The sequence below is a fragment of the Siphateles boraxobius genome, unplaced genomic scaffold, assembly GCF_051911475.1.
Source record: "Siphateles boraxobius isolate OS27281-9 unplaced genomic scaffold, OSU_SipBor_1 13, whole genome shotgun sequence".
NCBI lineage: Eukaryota > Metazoa > Chordata > Actinopteri > Cypriniformes > Leuciscidae > Siphateles > Siphateles boraxobius.
In genome coordinates this window covers 14,613,171-14,628,769 of record NW_027508733.1, presented here as the reverse complement: position 1 = coordinate 14,628,769, position 15,599 = coordinate 14,613,171, and the positions used below count along the sequence as shown (strand labels likewise).

The following is a 15,599-nucleotide window of genomic DNA, read 5'->3' as shown; positions in this document are numbered from 1 at the left end:
AATCTATTCCAACGTTGATGACAGTTGTGATAGATGCCGCATGTCACCCTGTAATCTGAGTCATATGTTTTTTGTGTGTACAATGCTTCATAAATATTGCAACAACTATTTTGAGACTATGTCCAAAATATTTAAAATCAAGGTTGATGTCTGCCATACCACTGCAATTTTCGGGGTTCCCAAAGTTTGGTCACGGTTTACATCCAAACAGTTAGATGTACTTGCCTTCACTTCTTTATTGGCTAGACGGAGGATTTTATTTCTTTGGAAGTCCACCCAGCCTCCATATGGGTGATAATTTATTTTCTTGAGCTGGAAAAGATCAGATGCTCTCTGTATGCCAGCTGTAGTTCTTTTCAAAACAAATAGCAACCTTTTATAATATACTTTCACTCCCTTAAAACTTTGCCTGCTGACTGAATTCCTTTAAATCGTCAGCGCCCCAACCCCCCAGTTTTTTTTGTTGTTGCTGCAAATGTAAAAAATGTGGACTGTCTTCACTATGTCTGATGTTTCAATTATTATGTCTTTCACTTTCCGCTCAAAAAAAGAAGAAGAAAAAAAAAAGAATTTGTGATGTGCCCCTTCAGTTTCAAGCTCCATTATTCTCTAATAAATGTGTATAAATGTTTTCATTTTTATAAAAAAAGAAAAAAAAAAATCTGTTTAGACTATATTAAAGTCATACATGCTTATGCCCATATGTACCTATTTTTTATTGGCCACAAACAGATTTTACTGTAATGGTTTGATATATTTTTCATATTGTATTCATCTACATAAACTTAGACATTTGAGGTTTTTTGTTTCCTTTCTCAAAAACATTGCCTGCTAGAGTCCTCATGTATTTGCTCCCTTCTCTTCTGTTTCACTCCGGATCTGATGTCATAAACCACAGTAGCAACAGTAGCCGCGCCCACCAGCGCTGAGATGACTAATCGGATTACAGCTTCAGTAAAACCACAACAGTGGACAGTGTCTGAAGGAAGAAACAGGAGAACACTTAATTATTAGTGTATTTTAACTCTTCTTTGGGTGTGACATAAAACAAGCCACTAAACAGTGAATCTGAGACAGTAAAATGAATATTTTATGCTGATAACCTTAATAAAGAGCAACTCAACAGAACGTAAAGCAAAAATTAAAGCATACATTTATTTTTTAAATACTTTTTTTAATGACAGATATCTGAAAACTGTCCAGAATCGATTAAGAATCTGTAATTAATCTGATAATTTTCATTAAATATTCATTAAATAAATTTAGCAGAAGAAATATATATAAAAAATAGATCAGTAAATGATGCCACAGATAATCTTTAATATAATCAGTAAATAAATAATACCTGCACATGTGTGACAGAGTTCACTGATGTCCAGATGTGTGGTCTGGTTGCTGATAGGATTGTTGATCACACAGCTGTATGTGTTGTTATCCTGATATTCCACCTCCAGAGGTAGAGAGAGAGACTGATCCTGAGATCAGACACACTGATGCTGGACAATACACTGATTCCTTTGTACCAGGAGAGAGTCACATCACTCACATTCAACAATGAACACACCAGTGAACATCTGGACACTGATGATGAAGAACAGTCTGAAGAGTTTCTGGTGATGACGGGAATGGTTACATAAGCTAAAAGAGAAATCAGAGAGCTTTTACAAAAGTGTGTTTTTCTTTCCCTCAGGGCAGTGCTGGAATCAAAAGTCCATTCAGAGCCCTTTCTGTTACCAAATATATTACACACAAGTTATTAACACAACAATTCTCACCATAGACAGTAACATTGAATCTCTTGTATGAAGCTCCTCTATTGCTGAAGATCTGTAGTTTATAAAGTCCAGATTGTTCAGCTCTGATGTTTCTGATGGTCAGAGATCCAGTTTGACTTTCCATCTGGAGTTTCTCTCTATTGTTATATACAGATATGATCTGCTTATAGAGTTCAGCTATACGAATCTCTTGAGGTCCAAACATCCACAGTATATGATCTTTACTCTGTATTTCAGTAACATCAGCGTTTAGAGTAACATAATCTCCCTCCATCATTGATACTGACTTCACTTCATCTGTACAAGCAACAAACACACCTGAAATAAAAATCCATCTGATCAACAGGAGCAATTAAACATGAAGGATTTATTTTTAGAATAAATTGCATTGGTAACAAGTGTAGGTAAGACAACGCATAAGTAACAGAATGTGGTTTAGTGCTTATCTGGAGTGATTCATCATTCTGGACTGAAATCATTCAAAGTAATTTTTTGTTTAAAATTTTAGTTAACATGTATTGCAAAAGCCAAGAACAATATTGGTCTTGATCACAGAAGTAACTCAAAAACTAAAAGAAAAAAACAAATTATTGAACAGACTTTACAAAAAGCAGTATATTCATAATTAGACATATCTCACCCTCCAAACAAATGAAAAATATGATGCCAAGCCACATGCTGGAAATCGTATCGACTAGTATACCTGTGAGTATCTGTAATGGTATTAGTAAAGCGGATTGAAATTCAGCCAATGACTGGTGACGTCATTACTTCTATGGGGTGAAGATGAAACCTAGCCCTTGATAATACCATTTAGGTTTCGTTTACTTTTTTAAAAAACCTGTAAGCAACGTTTCTACATACAAAGAAAAAGTAGTTCCCTTCTTGCTGTCTATTTATGTTTTACAAACATAAGAAATAAAGCATCATATTAATATATTTAAATTATATAGGCTATTATATACCTGTTAATTGTGGTTTGCGTGATAAAGCTGGTAGAGGTTTGTATGCAGCTGCGAGCGAAACAGGATTTAGCCGTTAGATCTGATACCTTCTGTCCACATGTGTTGCCAAAAGTGTTTTCCACTTAATTTTTTTCCAGGTCATGTTGTTAACATAATGAAAATGGACCAAAAAGGTGCAACAATTGTAAAGCACACAATCCAGTAAATTAATGTAGACTGTCATCATGTAATTCTCCAATTCAAACAAACTAAAAATATAATTTCCAGCGGGACTGACAAAATAGGCTACTTGTTCACGCTCAATAACTAAAGCGACTAGTTCTCATGAATGTGCTTAATACAGCCTATAAAACCATAATGAATTGGTGTAGTTATATGAAGAGGCAAATTTATAAGAACTTGAGGCTGGTGGAAGCAGCTTGTGTTTAGAAACCGACACAGTGCCAGGAAACGAAATGTCTTGTGGCTCAAAGGCTACATTTGTGCATTGGTTTCATGGGTGCTTATAATATGCGTCCTTACAATGCCAGTCATTTTGATGTTTCTATGCTAGATACCTCCTTAGCATGAAACTCTAGAATGAGGTGGTTTACTTTTAATTAATGCATCTATGGTCTCCCAGTGTTTACATTTAAGGCATTTTAGTGTTATATGATTAATTTACAAGAAAAACAAACTATGTTGTCTTTATCTCCTTTAGTCTTGCATTATATTATTAAATTGGTCTCCTTCAGTGCTTATTTATTTCTATTTTTACTTTTTTGGGAATATTGGAAAATATGAAATGGATTGTGGGTGATTGGAGGACAAGGACACTTGATACATCCTTTAAAATGTGTCTGAGCCAAATGAAGGATGTGAAACGAAGGCTGTCTTCCAAGCAACCTTCTAAAATGAAGTGGCCTAATAGATGGAGCTTGATGACGGCAGTCCAGATATGCAGCCTTCCGATTGAGAAGCACCCCAGATGGTTAGTTTGATTGGAACAAAGTGCAAAGCGCAAAATGGCGGATAGTTCCCACGTTCTACATAAAAAAGCCAATCAACAATTGATAAAGTCATTGTGTCACTGCAGTAACAAGCTTCAGTTCAGCCAATAGTTATACTAAGTACACACAAACAACATTCATTTATATATTTTTTATACATTTGCCATTTATGTATTTGCCTTCAGTGGCAACAAGGTGCTGGAAACATTTCTCAGAGATTTTGGTCCATGACGACAGCATCACACAGTTTTTGCAGATTTGTAGGCTCCACATCCATAATGTGAATCTCCCGTTCCAGCACATCCCAAAAGCTGCTCTTTTGGATTGGGATCTGGTGACTGTAAGGGCATTTGAGTTTAATGAACTAATTGTACTCATGTTCAAGAAACCAGTTTGAGATGATCTGAGGTTTGTAACATGGCAACAATACTCAGGTACACTGTGGTGTTTAAACAATGCTCATTTGTTACCAAGAGGCCCAAAGTGTGCCAAGAAAATATGCAACATTACACCACCAGCAGCCTGAACTGTAAATACAAGGCAGGATGGATCCATGCTTTCAGGTTATTTACAGCAAATTCTCCCCCTACAGTCTGAATGTCACAGCAGATCTCGAGGCTCATCTGACCAGACATCGTTTTTCCAATCTACTATTGTCCAGTTTTGTTGAGTCTGTGTGAATTGCACGGCAACAACCATGCCACTTTCAAAGTTATTCGCAGTTATTTTATTTGCTTTTGTACTATTTTCACAAGCAAGGTGTCCAAACCTGGAGAGCAACAAGGAGAGTAGATAGTTAATTGCTTTTAATAAACCTATATTTTCCAAGCCCTGCTTAACAACAGAAAAAACCCAAATATACACTGACAGACTGAGGAAGAAAGCTAGGAAAATCACTGTAGATAGTACTCACCCTCTGTTTCTGGCCAGTTTGAGCTTCTGAAGTCTGGGAGGCGCTTTAGGGTGCCTCTGGCTAAAAGTACTTTAAAAAAAATCTTTTATCCCAAATGCCACTATGATCTTGAATAAGATCTATGATCTTATCTTAACGTATTTAAAGTATATTTATTTTCTTCATGATATTTTATATTTAAATTTTTATTATACTCCTTTTACTATGTTTGAGACATCTGTATGTTTATCTGTCTTGTACTGTATGTTTATCTGTCTTGTACTGTATGTTTGGTGAGTGTCAGGTGTGGGGTAGAGGAGATGAGGCGAGGACTCAAGCGCAGAAAAATATGCTTTTCATTTATAAAAATAAAACTAATACAAACAAAACCACCCAGTAGGGGAAAACAAAAGTCAACATACTTACGATGGTGAAACAGCACAGGACTGAAAACACAAGGAGAATAAATAGGGAGAACAAACAAAGCAGGTAACGAGGGAGGACAGGTGGGGCAAATGAATCAATCAGGTAACAAGATGGGAGGGACTAGACAATCAACAGGAGAGCACATGGCACAAGGAAACATACATGAAAAGCCATGTGCTCACACCAAACATGACTAAAACACAAGCACATGGCCAGTAAAACAAATCACAAGCCATGTGCTCACACAAAACAAGACATGAACACGCAGCCAATGAGAACACTCATAAGCCACGTGTTCACACAAAACATGACAACATGATAGCACACAGCTAGTAAAAACACAAGCCGTGTGCTACACAACACAAGACAAACAGTGTCAGAGCTCTGTCACAAAACCAAGAAATAGACTAGACAGAAGTGACAGAACCCTGACAGTGAGTCAAAGAAAAAATTCCAGTCTGGTGGACAATAAAGATTTATTCTATTCTATTCTTTTCTATTCTAAACAAGGACAAAAATTTGTTACCAAGAGGCCCAAAGTGTGCCAAGAAAATATGCAACATTACACCACCAGCAGCCTGAACTGTAAATACAAGGCAGGATGGATCCATGCTTTCAGGTTATTTACAGCAAATTCTCCCCCTACAGTCTGAATGTCACAGCAGATCTCGAGGCTCATCTGACCAGACATCGTTTTTCCAATCTACTATTGTCCAGTTTTGTTGAGTCTGTGTGAATTGCACGGCAACAACCATGCCACTTTCAAAGTTATTCGCAGTTATTTTATTTGCTTTTGTACTATTTTCACAAGCAAGGTGTCCAAACCTGGAGAGCAACAAGGAGAGTAGATAGTTAATTGCTTTTAATAAACCTATATTTTCCAAGCCCTGCTTAACAACAGAAACCCCAAAATTTTTTTTTTTTTTTTTTACAAAACCTGTATTACAAAACCACTTTTAATGAAAATGTTTGCAATTGTTTTGTAAAAGGTGTCATTATGCATGTTTTGTGTCAACAGCCTACAGCGTTTCAGGCGCACTCCAGTTCCACGTTCAATCGACCAAAAATCAAACGGGTGTCGGATAGAGTCAACGGTGTAGAACATACCTTATTTTGATGTAAAAAAAGAAAGAAAAAATTACCATATGTATTTCCACCAAAGTACTGTGAATGTGCTGAATGTCAATATGAGTATTGAGTGATAGATGCAATATTTTATATGGTGCTGCTGGTATGAATAACAGAGTAACACTGTGTTCACTGTATTCACACTGCAAACTCATTTAAAGACAAATTACCTGCTGCCGTTTCAGTGCAATGCATGTTTCTTTTTAGAATGACCTTGTGCAAAAAAAGAAAAGAAAAAAAAAGTGGGGGGTGTACTGTCAAACCTGTTTTGCTTTCTGACATCACATGATCTTCCAAGTCACTGTCTGTGCAGAAAGCTGCGTGATTTGATGAGGGAATTTTTTTTACTCACTGGATATTTTATTTTATTTCCAAATGAAAAGCAATTTGATTTTCTATTGTACTGTCTGGTTTCTGTGCTTAGGCATGTTGGACATGAATGGTAAGAATTGTTGGTTTTTATGACTTTATCTTCATAAAAGCTTTGATTCTGAATATTTTTTTGTGATTCAGGCAACATACATTTCATTTGATATGAGATGTTTGTTTCACATAATAGAGAGAGGTAGATTATGTTATGGCATGTTATCACAGTCTCAAAGCCAAAGAGCTATTAGCTACAGTAAATAATTAAACCGCATTTCACCACACTGTCTTTGACAGTTCTTATTTACCTTTGACTAATGAAGTCACACAGTGTTAGTAGTATGCGTTGGTGCACGTTTTGTTCTCCAACAAGCTTTGCGAACTATTACAGAAGATACAGTTGTAAGAAAAAGTAAGAAACAAAAGCACTTGTGTCTCTTTAAACAGTAATAATCCATCGGGAGGAGGGACAAAATGGCGGCACATCAACAGCTATTCATGTTTAGTAACAGATAAAAAATAAAAAAGGAACTCATGAACAAAAAAACACAACCAAAAAATAAACACTGGAAACACAAGAGCGTATATACACAGTAACAACAGACTAACAAGATGCACACAATCAGAAAATAACAAAGGAACATGAACAGAACAACAAAACAAAACAAGAGCATGCAAACAGAACACAGTTGTTTAAATTGAATACAATAAATTTGTTTAATTGTTCAGATCATGTGATTTGATTGCACAGTTTGTTTTTTATAGCAGTGTTGTAAATATTGTAAGCGTTGGTTTTCAATACCGACACGTTTTAGAAACACTGCAATGGTCCTTGTCCCGTGGCTATTATGATTCACTGGCTTTCATAAAATGGCTGCCCATGAGTCAGCAGATTTATCGCTTTTTTAAAATGTTGGCAGCAGACATAATTCACACAGCCTACTTCACAGCGTCTGCTTTGGAGCAAAGACAACTGAACACATTCCACACGTCGGTGTTTTGTGTTGTATTTTATTATGCTGTCTACATATTAGCCTTGGTTACAAACTATTTCCAAGAGAAGGTCTTTTTAAGATCGTGTCAGTGATTCATGTTGATGTTGGTGACTCACTTTGTTTCTATGATTTTTCAGGGATTTGTAAATATGCTTTTTGATGAAATTTCCTGTTTTACATGCTTTATTCAAAGTCTTTACTCACAAATTTTTAGCACTGTACATATTTTTTTGTACAGTTTTGTACAGAGTTACTGGCAACATGCTCGGAAATGAGAAACATATTTAAACTTAATAATAGCTAGACAGCATTTAGCCAGAATTATGGCAGCTTTGGAGTTTTACACATATTTAATGCAAACAGTCTCTTGGCAAATTATATTTGATTTTGGTCCTCAGCTGGTTAGGTTCACAAGGTTTTTGTCTCTTGTAGAAGTATTAAAGTAAACTTCAATCTGTTTCTGTGTTTTAGATGTTTTTGGTGCTGGTACAGATGAAGTGAAGTCAGAGTTAACGATGGAGGGAGATTCTGTTACTCTAAACACTGATGTTACTGAAATACAGAGTGATGAACAGATTCTGTGGATGTTTGGACCTCAAGAGATTCGTATAGCTGAAATCTACAAGCGGGACATTGATATGTTTGACAGTAATGTGACATTCGGAGACAGACTGCAGATGGACAATCAAACTGGATCTCTGACCATTAGAAACATCAGCACTGAACACACTGGACTTTATAAACTACAGATCATCAGCAGCAGAGGAACTTTATACAAGAGATTCAATGTTACTGTCTATGGTGAGTAAAGTCCGTTATTTTGTCTTGTGCACATGTAATAACTCTATATTCATTTACACACCTCAATAAGAAAATGTTTTTTAATAAAAAACATGAGCCACCTCATAAGCTAATGTAATAAGTCCTAAAATTCTGTTAGCTAATTTTTATTGCATTTTTATGTGTGACTCGTTACCCTGATGGAATTTTTTTGTTTTTGTGTGTATGACCCAGTATAACATCTATACATACATCTATATAGGCCTACTGTATGAGTATTGGTCATGTTTTGTGCACAAGCTTATAATTAACTCATTCATCATGTGACTTCTATTTTACCACCTGCATGATTGTAGTGGTTATCAGTAAATATATAGGAATAGGAATAGGAATAGGAATAGGAATTATTAACATTATGGGCTGCACCCAGCGCAATTGACTTTGGACACCGACGCATGTATCATTCCTATTTTGCACCCGACGCACAGCGGACTTTTCCCTCCACAGACGCACAGGCGTGTTCTGGCGCAAACGTTCCCTGGTGCTATTTTGCAGTTTCTTTTTTGCAGTTTCAGTTCAGACCAGGAAAAACCTAGTCTTAAGTCAGTGGCGTGTTATTCAGATCCTATTTTAAGGGCGCATAGGCTACTTGGCCATAATGTAGCGTGTGCACAACACACATACGCTTCTCTCATCTACACAGACACAGCAGTTCCATTTTTGCAAACCATACATAATTATAAGGAAAAATATTACCACACGAGGGAAATCATTGTGGTGTCAATATAGATGTGAAAAAATACGCATAAATCTAGCTTAACACAGCTAATTTGGGTGGGTTTCTCCCATCCCCATACAATGTCACTTCTCTGTCTTTTACGGCCCTGATGAGAACGTCGGTCTCCTCGGCTATGAATCGCTCCTGGCGTGCGCCTGGCAAATCTGCTGTTATATTAGCAATCCGCCATGGAACTTGCGCACCTGCTCTTAAAGGGAATGTGAGATGACGCTCTGATTGGTTTATTGCACGTTACGCCCAAACCACACCTATGAGTAATGTAGCTACTTCAGACCAACCCATTTTCGATTTGCGTCGGGTGCAAGAGTAATTTATCTCGCCGGTATAATAACAACAACGCCCGAGATCCGCTCCCACAAAGTTACTTGCGTTTCGCGTGTGATACTTGCGTTTCAGATCGTTAAAATAGGGCCCTATATCACTTGTGACATTTCATAACTAAGTATTTAAAATAAACTTTTATTAAATAATGTTGTACATCCTGGAGCTGTAATCTTAGAACAGGCATGTTTCACAAATAAATTAACTCTTTTTTTTTTACTAAAGTGGGGCTTTTTTTTATCTTGCTAATACTATAATTGTGTTACTTATTTGAGAGGTTCTGAAAAAAACGCAAAATCATAATTTTGTCTCATGTTGGATCGAATCATTTACATTTAGGCTTAAATATAGGCTTAAATGTTTAATGTTTAAGAAAGTAAATAAAAAGTGCTATGTGAATATAGTTTTTTTCTTTCTTGTTTTCCAGCTCCTCTGCCTGTTCCTGTCATCACCAGTTACTCTTCTCAGTGTTCTTCATCAGAAAGATCATCGGGTCAGAATTGTTCACTGGTGTGTTCAGTGTTGAATGTGAGTGATGTGACTCTCTCCTGGTACAAAGGAATCAGTGTATTGTCCAGCATCAGTGTGTGTGATCTCAGCATCAGTCTCTCTCTACCTCTGGAGGTGGAATATCAGGATAAAAACACATACAGCTGTGTGATCAACAATCCCATCAGCAACCAGACACAATATCTCAATATGGATCTCTGTAAGGAATGTCCAAGTATGTCAGCAGAGATCAATATCTATTTACTGAATTGCTCTGTTTCATTAAATATCACATATTAAATATTTTCTTTATCTTTGCTATTGGTTATTTGAAGGCCAAAGTTAATTAACCACTTTCCACTTTAGATTATTCAGCTGTAGTCTATTTTATTTGTTCTGCACTTCTTGGACTTGGTAGCTATGCTCTCTACTGGAAAAACAAAAGAACGGCACAACAAGGTAAGATTTTCCTTCAGATTCTGTATAGCAGGAATAATTGTATTAATGCTTTTTCATTAAGTACTTATAGTTGACATTAACAATTGAGAAATAATTATATCCAAATTAACTTTTTAGGAAACCAACTATGTGGTTTTGAACTATGTGCAAATACAGTGGAAGAAGCTCAGACAGTTGTAGAAATGCTAAAACAGGCTGAACCAGATTCTAAAAAAAGGTAAGATTGATTCATGAAGCTCCATGGTCCATATTTTATGTATTCAGTGTTGATGCTGGTGTTTGAGTAAATGAGTGTGAAATAGTATAGAAACAGCAAGGAGAGCAAGTATCCATTTTCTCAACTTTGATACATTTCAGATTTACAAAAGTAAATGACTATGTTGTAGTATATCATGCTTTCAACACGTTTTTTTTTTTTTTGGTTATTTTTTTCCCCTTTGTTTCAGGATGCTGAACGAGAAGAGCTCACTTTCTTCTGATAAATAAAGGCACATTCATGCAAACTATCTGAGTGATAGTTTGTGGTATGGTTTTCTTTAGTTAGCTTGGTTTTCTTTTCAATATTTAAGTGCTTTTTGTGCAAAGGATATGATGTCATATGATGTCATATTCTTCTCATATCAATGTTTTCAGACTCGATGAGTCTCGATCTTAATGATCTATGAGTCCAGATCTCAATTTTGAGGCTGTGGAACAACAATTCCTTAAGAATGTGCAGCAAATATTCCCATGTAGGAAAGTATAGTAAAGAGTACTTCATAGATTATAAATACTTGAACGTATCAGTGTTTATTACATAAAGACTCAATGAGTCTTGATCTTTAAAATATACAATTTCTAAACTCAATGTTAAGGCAACAACTGCAATGTTCAATACATTGTTAGAGCCTTGCATGGAAACAACAATTTGCTTTATTTAAAGCAACTTTCATAGCTTTTAAGCATTTGATTTGTTTTTAAATAGTTTGTTTGTTTAAATATTTATGTATTTATTTTTACAGTTTAACTAATTTAACAAGCACTTTCACTGAAAGTGAAATTCAACATGCCTAGTTCTTCAACTAGTGTTAAATGATAGAAAATGTGTATGTTTACACTTTGAATTCTTGCACCCAGGAATAATAGTCAACATCATTATGACTAAACAAGTATTTTGCTAAGAAGTATTTTCTACTAAAGCAAGATGGTATTTGACTGTGGTAAGCCTATCTAGCAGACTGGTGTGTGTGGCCTTGTATGGTAACATGCCCAGTGCATTATGGGTGTTAAAGTTTCCAAAATAATTTTGCAAAAGAGAAGACTTTTTTCTCTCTCTATTTTCTTTAGTCAGTCAGCACCGATATCAGAAATGGCCCTTTCTACCACATCTAAATTTAATTGAAATCCCATTTTGCCCGTGGTAAAATACCTCTTTAAAGGTGCCTTCTGTCATGTCCGCCAAAAAATCAATTCATACTCCACATTCCATACCAGATGGGGGCAGTATACCTTCAGAAAGTGAGTTGGTCTACTCTAGAGTAACAAACGAGAAATGCCATAGTCTCTATGCTCCGCCCCTACCTTCAAAACGACCCTAGAGCCATAGCCGAAGCCGAGCCAACTCCTAATAGAGGACGTTTTGACTCCAGGGGAACGTTGGTTGATGTCAAGTGATTTTTAAATATGACATCTTCAAGCTACTCCCCTTCACCTTTACCAGTGAATATGTTCATATTCGTTTTGTTCATATACATTATTATTGTTAGTTTGAATTACATTAATTTGACAGACAGCATTCGCTGTTGTTGACGAAGCTAGCGCCATTCAGAGCTGCCAACTCTCACGAATTCACAGTGAGACACACACAATTGACACTTTTCACACGCTCTCAGTCACGTGACGCTACACATCAATTTTGTCACGCACAGAAAAATCGCAAAGCAAAGAGGACACGGAGACCGACAGACTAGACAGAGCAGGTTAGTTATGATATAAACAAATCTCAGCTCTCAGATTCTGTCAATTTTATAATGCAATTCAAACAATAAATACCGTTTTGGCGCTTGTAAATGTTACACGACAGATCCCTAGCGCACGTGAACCGATCATCTCTACTAGCTAATAGTAAAAAAATACGAACACTGTTAAAAGATACAGTAGGCTACAACTTCCCAAAATGTATTCCTCATACATAATATCGACCAATTTTTTTAAAATCAGCGTGCAGAGGTCAATAACATAGCTGGAGAACAAATATGTCAGATTTACCTCAGGAAAGCAATTTAATAAACATAATATAATTAGCTAATGTTACATTTTATCATCAGCTAGATAGAGACGGGTTCTGGTAGATGACAGGTGTGAACCCGATCGGATCTGTGGGTAGAGCTAACTATCAAACACATCAGGTTCAAGTACGCCCACAAGCCGTGCGAGTTATTCGTGTATTGGAGTTTGGCTGGTGGTTATGTTGCCCGCATACCGCCTCCCATGGCCGAAACTGGTATTATGACACCTGTCGGTCCGTGGCTAGTAATTTAGCATGCTAATTCAGGTTGATATATCTGCAGCACTATAACTTGTCATTTTTTTAATGACATCATCGCCCTTATTTCATACGTCCAGACGCCAACCGTGCGTCGCCGTTTACATCGGGATATTGCAATATACAGGAGTAACTCTTTCTGCTCACGCATGTAAACGGGTTATCCCTCACACCCCTCATTATAAAACAAATACAAAATATTTTTTACTAAAACCTTTTCCCTTGTCTCGGTGGCCATTGAGACCCTCCCTATTGAGTCCTAGTGTTTTGTCTGTCACCCCTTATGGCATTGGTCCTGCCTTTTGTTCACATGGCGCATCCCGTGACTGATCCTGGCAATATTACTAGGTCCCCATCTTAGGATCGATCCCAGGACGTGTTTGTGTACACACAGAAGGCACTCTAGCGATTCTATGGCAAATTTCTGGGATCAACACTCTATGTGAAAGGGGCTAAACTGGCATCCCACTATGTGCATGAACACTGTCTCTATTCACTGAACATCCACTCAGTATGACCAGAATGCTAATGATCAAACTTGCGACCATTGTTCGCTTACAATGGTTTTTCGGAAACGTAGCCCTATCTAGTAGTTGTCTAAGTTTGCAGAAATACAGTGTGCACTTGGGCAGAGATGTGGGTCCTGGAATGGTCATCACCACCTCTCACGTGTGTGAAAAGTGATGATGACCACTTGGACTTTTGTGTGTAAGACACGAACATTCCCTTTCAAGAATAATTGAATTGTAATGCAGCAAGAATGCTTGTTTCTTCAACATAATGCACAGGGCTCTGTCATGTACATTCTTCTCAAATTGTTAGATAAACTTGCATTGCAAATGCAAATTCTAGCTTCTAAAATAATTTTTAATGAGACCCAATGTAGAAAATAGTAAACGAGAGTAGTGAGTCATCATGGTGGCAATAATGGTTGTTGGACAGAATGCGGTTGTTGCTCTCGTAAATAACCAAACTGTGTGTGAACATTACCGTACAACCATTTTGCTGCTGAAGGATGATAGTCTTAACTTCTTTTTTTTCTTGATATCTTATGTATGCAAATGTGTTTATGAACATATAGTTTGTTCCATGTAGAGCAGTGGTTTTCCATCCTGTGCTGCATCCCAATTCACATTATATGCCCTGAAAGTTTTTACTTTTCTTGTGAAGAAAATGTTGATGCTTTTGACAATATAGCACAAGAGTAGTAGCTTTGGGACATACCACTGACAAAAAAGTTTTGTTTGAGTTTGGAGTTTTGGGATTCTCTTTTCTACATGCTTGGAGGCATACTTATTTTAATCTCACTATTTAGTGGGCACATCGGGACACAGGGTCCAGGACTGAAAACCACTGATGTAGAGCACATTGTTTTGTTCAACACTTTTTAATTAAATTCATCATGAATCTGATAAAAAAAGCAGTATAAAGTGTAATGATACTTGCATTGGTTAATTTGTTTGTGAGCTTTATCCAATTGATAATTTGGTAACACTTAAATTTAAGGTGACGTAGTTACACGTTACTACATGGTAATAACAGTAAATTTTGCATAATTACAACCCTAAACCAAACCTTAAGAGTAACTCTATAGTAAGTACATGTAGTTAAATATTATTACTCAGTACTTACTAGAGTAAGTGCAATGTAAATTATGTCACCTTAAAATAAAGTGTAACAGATAATTGTTGTGTTGTGACATCCAGCATGATTATGATCCCTAATAAAGCTCTCTGAGCATTGCCTTGATGCAAACTATGTGTAATGCAGATGTGTAATTGATGGGTTTCAGAAGGATATCAAGGTAATATATGATTACATAACATCTGTAATGATGAAACTCTGTACAAAAGTGATTCTGATGTGTGCTTGGGAAATGGTAATGGAGAAATGTCTCTGTAACTGTTTCCAGCACAAATTAGATAAACAGCTTTTTCCCATTATATATGTCTCAAGGTAGTACTGGGAATCAAATTAGCATCTTCCGGCACATGATGGTTGGTGTCTGGTATATGGATGGCAGTATTACAATAAATAAATAAAAATTCAAATGCACTGTTATGATAATATAGTTATAAATTTGTGGTTTGTATTGTTAGCATTGAGTGTATGTCAGGTATTGGCTTGACTAGAATATCCTGAGTAATGAGTCTCAAAGACAAACCATGCAAGTACATTAACACAAGTCAATAACAGAAGAAACTGAAGGGCTTAAATACACAAGATGATGAACATGAACAGGGGATCTCCAATCAATGAAAAAATGAATAACTACGGCCAAGTAAAAAAAAAAAAAAAAAAAAAAAAAACACACACAGGAACTGAACACTAAGAAAAAAGTATATGGACACAGACACAGGGTAATCATGACAGTGAATTTTGAAACACATTTTCTTATATCTAACCTTGTCTGGAAAGAGAGATATCAGTTTGACTCCTGGCAACTATTGAACACACACATGTCACAGTGTCTGGTTTGTTCCCTGGGTTTTCTAGAGGTTCTTTCCCTGATCGTCACATTTCCTCATGTACTACATTTGCCATCATCCTGTTCTGTCACTCATCACTGATCATTACACACAGCTGTTCCCACTCACATTGTTTGCACTGGTCTATTTATACCCTGTCTGTTTCTGTGTTAGTTCTCGAGTCCTTGCTTAAATGTCTGTTTGCACTTCAGAGGTCTTGTCT

General features: G+C 36.5%; 2 protein-coding genes and 1 pseudogene across 4 annotated transcripts in view; 1 reads left to right on the top strand and 2 right to left on the bottom strand.

Moving 5' to 3' along the window:
• Positions 1-15,599, bottom strand: part of LOC143735439 (uncharacterized) — a 136,818-nt gene that overhangs the window by 22,035 nt on the left and 99,184 nt on the right. The gene's annotated exons all lie outside the window — the stretch shown is intronic.
• On the bottom strand, positions 816-3,889 carry LOC143736339 (uncharacterized; annotated as a pseudogene).
• Positions 6,463-14,663, top strand: LOC143735459 (natural killer cell receptor 2B4-like). 2 transcript variants are annotated; one of them, XM_077225639.1, is made up of 6 exons: positions 6,463-6,617; positions 8,008-8,337; positions 9,864-10,160; positions 10,292-10,384; positions 10,502-10,601; positions 10,831-14,663. In XM_077225639.1, the coding sequence occupies exons 1-6, from the start codon at positions 6,551-6,553 to the stop codon at positions 10,868-10,870; spliced, it is 927 nt and encodes a 308-aa protein (XP_077081754.1). In that variant the 5' UTR covers positions 6,463-6,550; the 3' UTR covers positions 10,871-14,663. The 2 variants fall into 2 exon arrangements, with proteins under 2 accessions (XP_077081754.1, XP_077081755.1); XM_077225640.1 differs by lacking the exon at positions 6,463-6,617 and adding an exon at positions 7,392-7,531.